Genomic DNA, 12379 nt, shown 5'->3' on the forward strand with positions numbered 1-12379 from the left:
GGTGGGGGTTTCAATGTTCACCAATAAGAGAGTCTCAGGAGCAGTACAATTGATCGAGTTGGTTGGATCCTAAAGGACATTACTGCTAGACTGGTCTGTGTCAGGTGATGAGAGAACCATGAAGAGGAAAGGCATACACAACCTTATCCACTGTCTGCTGCAGATGCATCTGTCCATGACAGTATCAGTAAGAGTGACCATTACACAGTCCTTGTGGAGACAAAATCCCGCCTTCACTTTGAGCACACGCTGCATCGTGTTGTGTGGCACTATCTCTGTGCTAAATGTACAGACTTCAAACAGATCTAGCAACTCAAGACTGGGCATCCATGAGGCGCTGTGGGCCATCAACAGCAGCAGAATTGTACTCCCAGCACAATCTGTAACCTCATGGCCCAGCATATCCTCCACAACCATTACCATCAAGCCAGGAGATCAACCCTGGTTCAATGGAGAGCACAGGAGGGCATGCCAGGAGCAGACCCAAGCATAGCCAAAGATGAGCTGTCAACCTGGTGAACTTATCATGCAAGTCTAGTGCATGCAAGCAGTAAGTGATAGACAGAGCTAAGTGATCCCACAACCAACAAATCAGACCTAAGCTCTGCAGTTCTGCCACATCCAGTTGTGAATTGTGGTGGACAATTAACAACAATATATTGGAGGAGGAAGCTCCATCCTCAATGTTGGGGGAGCCCAGCGCATTAATACAAAAGGATAAAGCTGAAGCTGAAGAGCCAAGTGGATGATCCAGCTTGACCTCCTGCACTGGCCCCCAGCATCAGATGTTAGTCTTCAGCCAATTTGATTTGCTCAATGTGATATCAAGGAACGGCAGGAGGCACTGGATATTGCAAAGGCTGTGGGTCATAACAATGTTCCTGAAGACTAGCGCTCCAGAACTTGCCGCTCCCCTAGCCAAGCTGTTCCAGTACAGCTACAACATTAGCATCTACCCGACAATGCAGAAAATTGTCCAGATATAGCCTGTACACAAAAAGCAGGACATTACCAGCCTGAGATAACAAAGTGTGAAGCTGGATGAACACTGCAGGCCAAGCAGCATCTCAGGAGCACAAAAGCTGACGTTTCAGATCCGATGAAGGGTCTAGGCCCGAAACGTGAGCTTTTGTGCTCCTGAGATGCTGCTTGGCCTGCTGTGTTCATCCAGCTTCACACTTTGTTATCTTGGATTCTCCAACATCTGCAGTTCCCATTATCTCTGATCACATTACCAACCTGGCTTGATTAACATCCCATCCATTAACTTCCATGATCACTCCTGGTGCCACCTACAAGATGTACTACAGAAATTCGCCAAAGCTGTTTACGTAACATCTCTAAATGCAACTGGAAGGGCGAGGGCAGCAGATATATAGGAACACCACCCCCTGCAAGTTCCCCTCGAGCCATTTGCCATCCTGACTTGGAAGTATGTCACTATTCCTTCAGTGTCACAGGGTCAAAATCCTAGAATTCTCTTCCACAATGTATTGTGGATCAACGTACGGCACATGGACTGCTGAGTTCACCACCACTTTCTCAAGGACAACTAGGGATGGGTAATAAATTGCTGGGCCCTGCCAGTGACACCCATGCCCCATTAGTGAATAAAAGATAAGTCACCATGGTTCTTTTGTTAATTAATGTGAATCTCTCTCTTTCTGTTATCATTTCAATTCCTAGTTTCTCCAGTTCACTCCTCATAACTTTGAAGAATTCTGTCAGACACTTCATTACCTTCATACTCCTTATTACCTTCTCTCCCTTAAGGAGAACAATCGCAGCTTCTCTGATGACCACAGGAGCTGAAGCTCTTCTTCTCTAGTAAATCTCCTTTGCATCTTTTAAGTTCTAGCTTGAAGAAAGTTGTCCAGAATTGTATTCATTATTTTATCAAAGATAAAGAACTAACAATTAGACGGTAAGAGAGAGAGGAAAAATGAGTCCCTCTACTAAAAATACAGAAAGCTAACAGACAGATATCAGAAATAACTGAACAATTACGGGAACATTGTACTTGATCTAGAGGGCATTTGTTGAGTAATTGTACTAATATTTCCAGACCTGAGAGGTGAAACACAGATGGGGCTCAGCCATGATCTAATGAAGGAATCCATGAATGATGGAGATACATGTGAAGCATTGCCTTTTGGTAAAAGTAACAAGGGCAGGACTTATACAGTTAATGGTAGGGCCCTGGGTGGTGGGGTGAACAGAGAAACCGAGGGGTTCAGATACGTAGTTCCTTGAAAGTTGAATCACAGGTGGACAGGGTGGTAAGGTATTTAGCATGCTTGCCTTGAGTATAGGATTTGGGACGTAATATTGAGGTTGTACAGGACATTGTTGAGGCCACTTAGCTGGTTGTCCTGCTATAGGAAGGATATTTTCAAATTGGAAATGGTTCTAGAAAAGATTTACCAGAATTTTGCCAAGACATACAAGCTGATCAGAGGATTAGATAGGGTGGACAGTGAGTCTTTTTCCGAGGATGATGACTTCAGCTTGTATGAGGGGGCATAGCTACAAATTGAGGGGTGATAGATTTAAGACAGATGTCAGAGGCATGTTCTTTACTCGGAGAGTGGTAAGGGTATGGAACGCTCTGCCTGCCAATGTAGTTAACTCAGCCACATTAGGGGCATTGAAACAGTCCTTGGATAAGCATATGGATAATGATGGGATAGTGAAGGGGGAGGGGCTTAGATTAGTTCACAGGTCGGCGCAACATTGAGGACCGAAGGGCCTGTTCTGCGCTGTATTGTTCTATGTTCTATGACTGGAGGGTTTGAGTTATAAGGATAGGCTGAGACTTTTTTCAGTGGAGCATGGGAGGCTGAGAGGTCACCGTATAGAGGTTTGGAAAATCATTATGGGAACAGATAGGGTGAATAGAACATGGAACAGTACAGCACAGTACAGGCCCTTTAGGCCCACGATGTTGCGCTGAACCGTTACCCTAAACCTAAGGTCTATCTAACCTCCAACATTACCTTATACTATCACCCATATGCCGATCTAATAGCCACTTAAATGCCTCGAATGAAGCCGACTCCACTACTCTCTCTGGCAATGTATTCCATGCCCCGACCACTCTCTGGCTAAAGAACCTACCTCTGACATCTCCCCTATATCTACCTCCTTTTGCTTTAAAACTATTTCCCCTCGTAAAAGCTACCTCCACCCTAGGAAAAAGTCTCTGGCTGTCTATACCTCTGATCATTTTGTACACCTCTATCAAGTCACCTCTCATCCTTCGTCATTCTAAAGAGAAAAGGCCGAGCTCTCTCAACCTTTCCTTGTTCCTCCATTCCAGACAACATCCTGGTAAATCTCCTCTGCAGCTTTTCTAATGCTTCCACTTCTTTCCTGTAATGGGGTGACCAGAACTGGACACAATACTGCAGATGTGGCTGAACCAGGCTTTTGTACAGCTGGAGCATTACTTCACGGCTCTTAATCTCAGCCCCTCTATTAATGAAAGCTAACATACCATATGCCTTCTTAACAACTCTAGCCACCTGGGTGGCAGCTCTCAGGGAACTGTGGACAGGAGCCTTGAGATCCCTCTGCTCCTCCACACTACCAAGAATCTTTCTGTTAGCCCTGTATTCTGCTTTCAAGTTTGTCCTTCCAAAATGAATCACCTCACACTTTTCAGGGTTAAACTTCATCTGCCACTTCTCAGCCCAGCTCTGCATTCTATCAATGTCCCTTTGTAACCTAGAACAGCCCTTGCACTGTCCACAATGTGACCCACCTCCATATCATCCACGAGTTTGCTAATCCACCCTTTCACTCCTTCATCCAAATCATTTACAAAAATCACAAATAGAAGAGGACCCAGAACAGATCCTTGTGGTACACCACTCGTAACTGAACAGCATGTTGAATATACTCTATCCGCTATCACCTTCTGTCTTCTAAGGGTCAGCCAATTCTGAATCCAATCTGCCACATTTCCCCCTATCCCATGCCTCCCTACCTTCTGCATGAGCCTACCATGGAGAACCTTATCAAACACCTTATTTAAATCCATGTATACCACATCCACTGCTCCACCTTCATCCACGCGTTGGTCACCTCTTCAAAGAACTCCATAAGGTTTGTGAGGCATGATCTACCCCTCACAAATCCATGCTGACTATCATGAAGCAAACTGTGCCTTTCCAAGTGATCCTAAATCCTGTCTCTCGGAGCCCTTTCCAATAATTTGCCCACCACTGACGTAAGACTGACTGGCCTGTAATTTCTGGGGTTATCCCTGTTCCCTTTTTTGAACAAGGGAATGGCGTTTGCTTCTTTCCAATCTTGTGGCACTATACCCACGGACAGTGAGAATGAAAAGATCATCGCCAGAGGCCCTGCGATCTCATCCCTCGCTTCCTATAGAACCCTTGGATAAATCCCAACAAGCCTGGGGGATTTATCTATCTTCAACTTGCTCAGAATTCCTAGCACATCTTCTTTACTAGCATCAACCTCCTGTAGCCTATCTGCCTGTTTCACAATGTCTTTCTCTACAACTAGGTCCCTCTCAGTTGTGAAGACTGAAGAAAAGTATTCCCTCTTATCTCTCCTGTCTCTGTAGGCTCTGTGCATAAATTGCTTTTACAATCCTTGATTGGCCGTATTCTTTCTCTGGTCATTCTCTTATTCTGCGCGTACGTGTAAAAAGCCTTGGAGTTTTCCTTGATCTTACCCGCCAATGTTTTCTCATGCCCCCTTATAGCTCTTCTAAGCCCTTGCTTCAGCTCCTTTCCGGCTAACTTGTATCCCTCTTGAGCCTTTTCTGTTCCACTTTTCCTAAACCTTACATAAGCCTCCTTCTTCTTCTTAACCAGTCGTTCGACCTCTCTCAAGAACTGTGGCTCCCTTACTCGACCACATCTTCCCTGCCTGCTCGGGACAAACATATCAAGCACATGCAGTCTGCATTCCTTAAACAATCTCCACATTTCTGTGATGCTCTTCTCTGACAGCATCTCTTTCCAATTTATGCTACCCAGTTCTTGCCTAACTGAATTGTAATTACCCTTCCCTCAATTATAAACTTTACACTGCCGTATGTACCTATCCTTATACATGACTATCGTGAAAGAAACAAAGTTATGATCGCTACCGCCAAAATGCTCTCCTACCAACAGGTCTCACACTTGGCCCGGTTCATTGCCAATCATCAAATCCAAACTGGCCTCTCCTCGTGTTGGTCTATCTACATTCTGTGTCAGGAATCCTTCCTGAACACACTGGACAAAATCTGCTCCATCTAAACTATTACAGCTAAAATGTTTCCAGTCAATATTTGGAAAGTTGAAGTCACCATGACTATAACCCTGTGACTTCAGCATCTTTCCAGTATCTGCCTCCCAATCTGCTCCCCTCCTTCTCTGCAACTATTAGGGGGTCTGTAAAAAAAAAACAACAAAGTGACTGCTCCTTTCTTGTTCCTGACCTCAACCCAAAGAATAGCAAAGGTCATTTCCCTAAGGTAGGTGAATTCAAAACTAGTGGCATATTTTTAAGGTGAAAGGAGGGAGACTTAAAAGGGATCTGTGGGGCAAGGCTTTCACACAGAGTGATTCATGTGTGGAATGAACTGCCAGAGGAAGTGGAAGATGCAAATACAGTTACAACACTTAGAAGACATTTAAGGGTGGCACACTGGTTTGCACTGCTGCCTCACAGCCCCCGGACCCAGGTTTGATTCCATACTTGGGCGACTGTCTGCGTGGAGTTTGCACATTCTCCCCGTGTCTGCATGGGTTTCCTCCGGGTGCTCCAGTTTCCTTCCACAGTCCAAAGGTGTGCAGGTTAGGTGGATTGGCCATGCTAAATTGCCTGTAGTGTTCAGGGATGTGTGGATTAGGTGGGTTATAGTAGGATAGGTCTGGGTGTGATTCTCTGAGGGTCAGTGTGGACTTGATAGGCCAAAGGGCCTGTTTCCACACTGTTAGGGATCCTATAGAAAACATTTGAACAAAGTCCATGCATAGGAAAGATTTAATGGGATAGGGCTAATTGCAGGCAGGTGGGACTGGTTTAGTTTGGGAAGCTTGATCAGCATGGACAAATTGGATTGAAGGGTCAGTTTCCATGCTGTATGACTCTGTGACTGTGTGGCTGAATGGCTTCCTCTTCTAACTGAGGCTGAACCTTTGACCTGTATTGGGTTGTGTTGCAGGTGAGTCGTATTCTGGAGCGGCAGGACTCACGAACAGTGGATGAAGTGAGCGCAGTCCGTAATTATACCGATCAAATGATGTACCTGTTGGCAGAGGAGAGGCCACAGGACGATACAGGGATTGGTCCCATTCTGGAGCTCGTGATTGTGGAAGGAATCCTGGAAAAGTTGCTGAGCTGGAACCTGCACTGGCAATTCAGTGATGACAAGAAAATTGAGCAGCTGAAGCTGTATGAGCTGCTGGTCAGTCAGTCCCATCAGCAGCTGCTGCGACATAAGCCTATCCTCATGCCCTTGATGCGGTTGCTGAGTGCTTGTGTGGAACCACGTTCCCCAGTAGTGGAGAACAACCTGGTGCTGCTTCTCAACCAGATCTGTGTGTCTCTGGCCAAGGAGCCTTCCATCCTGGAACTCTTCTTTCATAGCCAGACCAACCAGGGCCCAGCAAAGCTCCTCATCTTTTCTATTCTGGTCCCCTTTATCCATCGGGATGGTCTGATTGGACAACAAGCACGCGATGCACTGCTCCTCATCATGGCTATCTCTGCAGAAAATGATACTGTGGGGAGATACATCGCTGAGAATTCCTACTTCTGCCCGGTGAGTGCCTACCAATGAGGGTGATCAGAGATAATGGGAACTGCAGATGCTGGAGAATCCAAGATAATAAAATGTGAGGCTGGATGAACACAGGCCAAGCAGCATCTCAGGAGCACAAAAGCTGACGTTTCGGGCCTAGACCCTTCATCTGATGAAGGGTCTAGGCCTGAAACGTCGGCTTTTGTGCTCCTGAGCTGCTGCTTGGCCTGCTGTGTTCATCCAGCTTCACACTTTGTTACCAGTGAGGGTGAGTTGGAGGCAGTATCGCTGCCTGAGAGGGAAGGGCACAGGGGATGTCTCGCGGTCGGCTGGGATGCTGAGAGGCATGTCACTCCCCTGTGGAGAAGGGAGGGCTTTGATGAGCATTGCAGCAAGGATATGATCATCAAGGAGCTGGGCTCTTCCTGTTCCAGCTGTCTCTACAACTCATCCAACTGCACATTTCACATTGGGAACTGCCAGATCTTGTGTTTCTGCAGCCCAGTCCAGGCTTCTTCTAAACCAGTTCACATGTCTTTATGCTGTACAAATGGAACTTTTCACTGTTCCCAGGCACGTGTAAGAATAATAAATCAAATCAAAGCCACACTCGCTCTCTGACTTTTCACTGATCAGTGATTTTGTTAGATATCAGCTAAACAAACACAGAGCTGGTATCCAATGTGGGATCTTTGCTGACCTCTGTGACCCTGTTTTTCATGGTGGGAGGTTGGGAGGGGTTGTTGGAAGGGTGTGGAAGGTGGAGCACATTTATTTTAGCATGGTGCCAACAAGCTAGCTGCTGTGTATAGCCTTTAATGTGCTAACTCCCCTCGTTGGTGAAGGTTGGATCTGTGCCTTTGAGCTCTGTGCTGACGAATGAAACAGCCCAGTGTTAATCACAGACTGCTTCCCCAGTGGAGTCATGGCTCAAGTCTCTTCTGGTGTGTTGGGAGTGGTTTGGAATGTTTGGAATCTCCTGGGCGGTTCCAGTAAGTGGCCAACAGGGAGTGTTCCTTTAGCGTTTGAGAGGCAGACACAAGCACTTCCTGACACCAGTGCCTGCTGGCGACTGGACTGAGATTGCAGCTATATTGGAGTTTACAAGTATAAACCTGTCATCCTGCAGAACCACATCCATTTCCTTGTTCACCGGCTGATGTCAAACATCTTGGACACCTTTTTATTCTTAAACTGGCTGAGTCATTTCCCATGTGTGCTTGGCTGTAAAACACTGTTAACAAGTGCTGAGATTCTGAAAGGTGTTATAAAAATACACATATTTCTTTGGTTGCTGAATTTCTTTCATCCGTTTATTACAGCCACTCTACATTGAGATTAATGTTCAGCTCATTCTTTGGAAATTTTTTTATTATTGATGTATCTCAAAACCAAATCCTCAAACCCATTACAGTGAAGGAGCAAGGGGTTTTTCCCCAGACAGAGAAATCATTAAGGTCGTCTAAAACAACAATGGACGTGCAGCAAGTATATCAGTATTGTGGTATTCCAGATTTCCTACATCTGCAATGTTTTTAATTTATTTTATTGATATGCAGCAAGGTCTGAACAATATCTAGGATTGGGCCAACAAGTAGCAAATGACATTCACTCCGAACAATCACAAAAAAATCACCATTTCCAGCAAGCAACCAGAATGGCAGGGGATAGGAACCTGAGCAGGGAGACACAGAAGGGGAAACAAGTTAGAAATGGAAGATGGAATAGTCAAAAGCAAAAATAGAAGGCAGAAGAAAACAAAGGGTGAAAAATAAGTGGGGCATAGTGCAAAATAAGACCATAATAGCTAACGAGTTAAAAAGACAAGGCTAAAGGCAATGTGTACAGTGCATTCACAATAAGGTAATTGAATTAGCAATACAGATAGATACAGGATTACGATACAGTTATAGTTTCAATCACAGGGACATGATTGCAGTTAACCAAGGATAGAAACTGACCCCCTGAGCGGTATTCAGGATTTAGGAAGGACCTCATGAAGGGTCTAGGCCTGAAACGTCAGCTTTTGTGCTCCTACGATGCTGCTTGGCCTGCTGTGTTCATCCAGCTCTACACTTTGTTATCAAGGAGGGTTGAGGTAGCATTGTAAAAGTGGACTCAACACAGTAGTGAGGAAGGATATTGGCTTGGAAACTCATGATCTCTGTGTGGGTGGAGTTAGGGGATAGAAACTGTCTTTATGGTTGTCTATAGGCCCCAAACAGTAGCATTTATGTATGAGAAAGCATTAAACAGGAAAAAGGAGATGGGTACTATAAAGGTATAGAGGTTCATCCCAAAGAAAAGAAAGATTATCCGGGGTGGGGATTAAACAAAGGAAGTCAGGAAATGTATCAAAGAAAAAGAGACAGCCTATAAAGTGGCCAAGAGCACTGGGAAATCAGAAGATTGGGAAGGCTACAAAAACAAACAGAGGATAACAAAGAGAGCAATAAGGAAGGAGAGGATCAAATATGAAGGTAGGCTAGCTAGTAATATTAGAAATGATAGTCAAAGCTTCTTTCAATACATAAGAAACAAACGAGAGGCAAAAGTAGATATTGGGCCGCTCCAAATTGATGCTGGAAGACTAGTGGTGGGAGATAAGGAAATAGCTGAAGAACTTAATAAGTACTTTGCGTCAGTCTTCACAGTGGAAGACATTAGTATGCCAACAATTAGGGAGAGCCAGGGGACAGAGTTGAGTATGGTAGGCATTACAAAAGAGAAAGCGCTAGAAAAGCTAAAAGATCTAAAAATTGATATATCTCCTGGCCCCGATGGGCTACATCCTAGAGTTCTGAGGGAGGTGGCTGAGGAAATACCGAAGATGTTGGTTGTGATCTTTCAAAAGTCATTGGAGTCAGGGAAAGTCGCAGATGATTGGAAAATCGCTGTTGTAACCCCCTTGTTTAAGAAAGGATCAAGGCAAAAGATGGAAAATTATAGGCCGATTAGCCTAACCTCGGTAGTTGGTAAAATTCTAGAATCCATTGTTAAGGACGAGATTTCTAAATTCCTGTAAGTGCAGGGTCAGATTAGAACAAGTCAGCATGGATTTAGTAAGGGGAGGTTGTGCCTGACAAACCTGTTAGAATTCTTTGAAGAGTTAACAAGTATGTTAGACCAGGGAAACCCAGTAGATGTTATCTATCTAGACTTCCAAAAGGCCTTTGATATAGTGCCTCACGGGAGGCTGCTGAGCAAGGTGAGGGCCCATGGTGTTCGAGGTGAGCTACTGGCTTGGATTGAGGATTGGCTGTCTGACAGAAGGCAGAGAGTTGGGATAAAAGGCTCTTTTTTGGAATGGCAACCGGTGACGAGTGGTGTCCCGCAGGGTTCTGTGTTGGGGCCGCAGCTGTTCACTTTATATATTAATGATCTGGATGAAGGGAACTGGCGGCATGCTGGTGAAGTTTGCCGATGATACAAAGATAGGTGGACAGGCAGGTAGTACTGAGGAGGTGGGGAAGCTGCAGAAAGATTTAGACAGTTTAGGAGAGTGGTCCAGGAAATGGCTGATGAAATTCAATGTGAGGTTTTGCACTTTGCAAAAAAGAATACAGGCGTGGACTATTTTCTAAATGGTCAGAAAATTCGCAAAGCAGAAGTACAAAGGGATCTGGGAGTGTTGGTCCAGGATTCTCTAAAAGTTAACTTGCAGGTAGAGTCTGTAATTAAGAAAGTGAATGTAATGTTGTCGTTTATTTCAAGAGGGTTGGAATATAAAAGCAGCGATGTGCTTCTGAGGCTTGATAAAGCTCTAGTTAGGCCCCATTTAGAATACTGTGTCCAATTTTGGGCCCCACACCTCGGGAAGGACATACTAGCCCTGGAGCATGTCCAGCGGAGATTCACACGGATGATCCCTGGAATGGTAGGTTTAACATACGATGAATGGCTAAGGATCCTGGGATTGTACTCATTAGAGTTTAGAAGGTTGAGGGGAGATCTAGTAGAAACTTACAAGATAATGTATGGCTTAGAAGGGGTGGGGCTAGGAAGTTGTTTCCGTTAGGCGGGGAGACTAGGACCCGTGGGCACAGCCTTAGAATTAGAGGGGGTAAATTTAAAACTGAAATGAGATGACATTTCTTCAGCCAGAGAGTGGTGGGCTTGTGGAATTCATTGCCACGGAGTACAGTGGGGGCCGGGACGTTGGATGCCTTCAAGGCAGAGATCGACAAATTCTTGACCTCAGAAGGAATCAAGGGCTACGGGGAGAGTGCAGGGAAGTGGAGTTGAAATGCCCATCAGCCATGATTTAAATGGCAGAGTGGACTTGATGGGCTGAATGGCCTTACTTCCACTTCTATGTCTTATGGTCTTATGGTAATCATAGGTGACCTTAATCTACATATAGACCGGACAACCGAACTAGCAATAATATTGTGGAGGAGGATTGTTTTAGGCCAATACTTTGAAGAGCCCACTGGAGAGGAGGCTATTCCAGCCTTGGTATTGTGCAATGAGAAAATGTTAATTAACAGTCACCATGTGCAGGGTGTAGTTCGGAAGAAACAACCACAATGTCATATAATTATTCATTTAGATAGAGAGTGAAGAAGTTGAATCTGAAACTAGTCTTCTGAACCTAAATAAAGAGCATAATAAGGATTTGAGGCGCAAATTGGGAAGGATGTATTAGAGAACCTTACTAAAAGGGGTTGACATTGAATAGGCAATGGCTAATACTTCAGGAATGTATGCCTGAATTACAACAATTCTTCATTCCAAATTGGTGCAGAAATAAAACAGGAAAGGTGACTCAACCATGGCCCATAAAATGACAGAGGTCCGTACTGGGACCTTTGCTGTTTGTGATATATTTAAATAATGTAGTTGGGTAGATTAGAGGGTATGAGCGGAGAGGAGAGACTAGAAAAACTCCGGTTATTTTCTCTGTAGAGGCAGAGGCTGAGGGGAGATTTGATAGAAGTCTATAAAATTATGAGATGCATAGATGGGGTTGACCGTCAGAATCTTTTTCCCAGAGCTGAAACGTCTTATACAAGGGCGGGCATGCATCTAAGGTGAGAGGGAAAAGTTCAACAGAGATGTAAGGGGCAAGTTTTTCACACAGATTGGAGGGTCTGGAATGCGTTGCCAGGGATTGTGTTGGAGGCAGATACAATAGGGGTGTTTAAGGGATTTATAGATAAACACGTGAATATGCATGAATGCAAGAATATGGGCCAAGGGCAAGCAGAAGGGATTTGTCTAATTTGGTGTCAAATTGTGGGCCGTGGGCCAAAAGGTCTGTTCCTGTGCTATACTGCTCCATGTTCTATATTAAAACAAAATTGGGATAATATTAGACCCAAAATGGTGGCAGATAAAAATCCAAAAACAAGCAGCAAACCTGAGATAATGCAGTGTAGAGCTGGATGAACACAGGCCTGCTATGTACATCCAGCTCTACACCATGTCATCTCAGATCCTGCAGCATCTGCAGTTCCTACTACCTCTGAAGGAAACTTGAGAGCTGAGAGCAGTTTAGAATTCAGCAGTAGAAGACAAAGAGATTGATCAAGAGGGGGAAATTAGGGAATAAGTGTAAACTTGCAGGGAATACGAAAACTGAATGTAAAAGCATCTGTAAACATTTGAAGT

The 12379-nt window shown here is 44.7% G+C and overlaps 1 protein-coding gene across 1 annotated transcript in view; it reads left to right on the forward strand.

Annotated features, from left to right (window-relative positions):
* Nucleotides 1-12379, forward strand: part of fhip1b (FHF complex subunit HOOK interacting protein 1B) — a 72532-nt gene that overhangs the window by 13408 nt on the left and 46745 nt on the right. Inside the window, exon 2 of the mRNA XM_059646894.1 lies at nucleotides 6188-6787. Within this exon, the coding sequence (XP_059502877.1) occupies nucleotides 6188-6787 (600 nt within the window). The remainder of the gene's footprint in view (nucleotides 1-6187; nucleotides 6788-12379) is intronic.

This window comes from Stegostoma tigrinum, chromosome 6 (genome assembly GCF_030684315.1).
Source record: "Stegostoma tigrinum isolate sSteTig4 chromosome 6, sSteTig4.hap1, whole genome shotgun sequence".
In the NCBI taxonomy this organism is placed as follows: domain Eukaryota; kingdom Metazoa; phylum Chordata; class Chondrichthyes; order Orectolobiformes; family Stegostomatidae; genus Stegostoma; species Stegostoma tigrinum.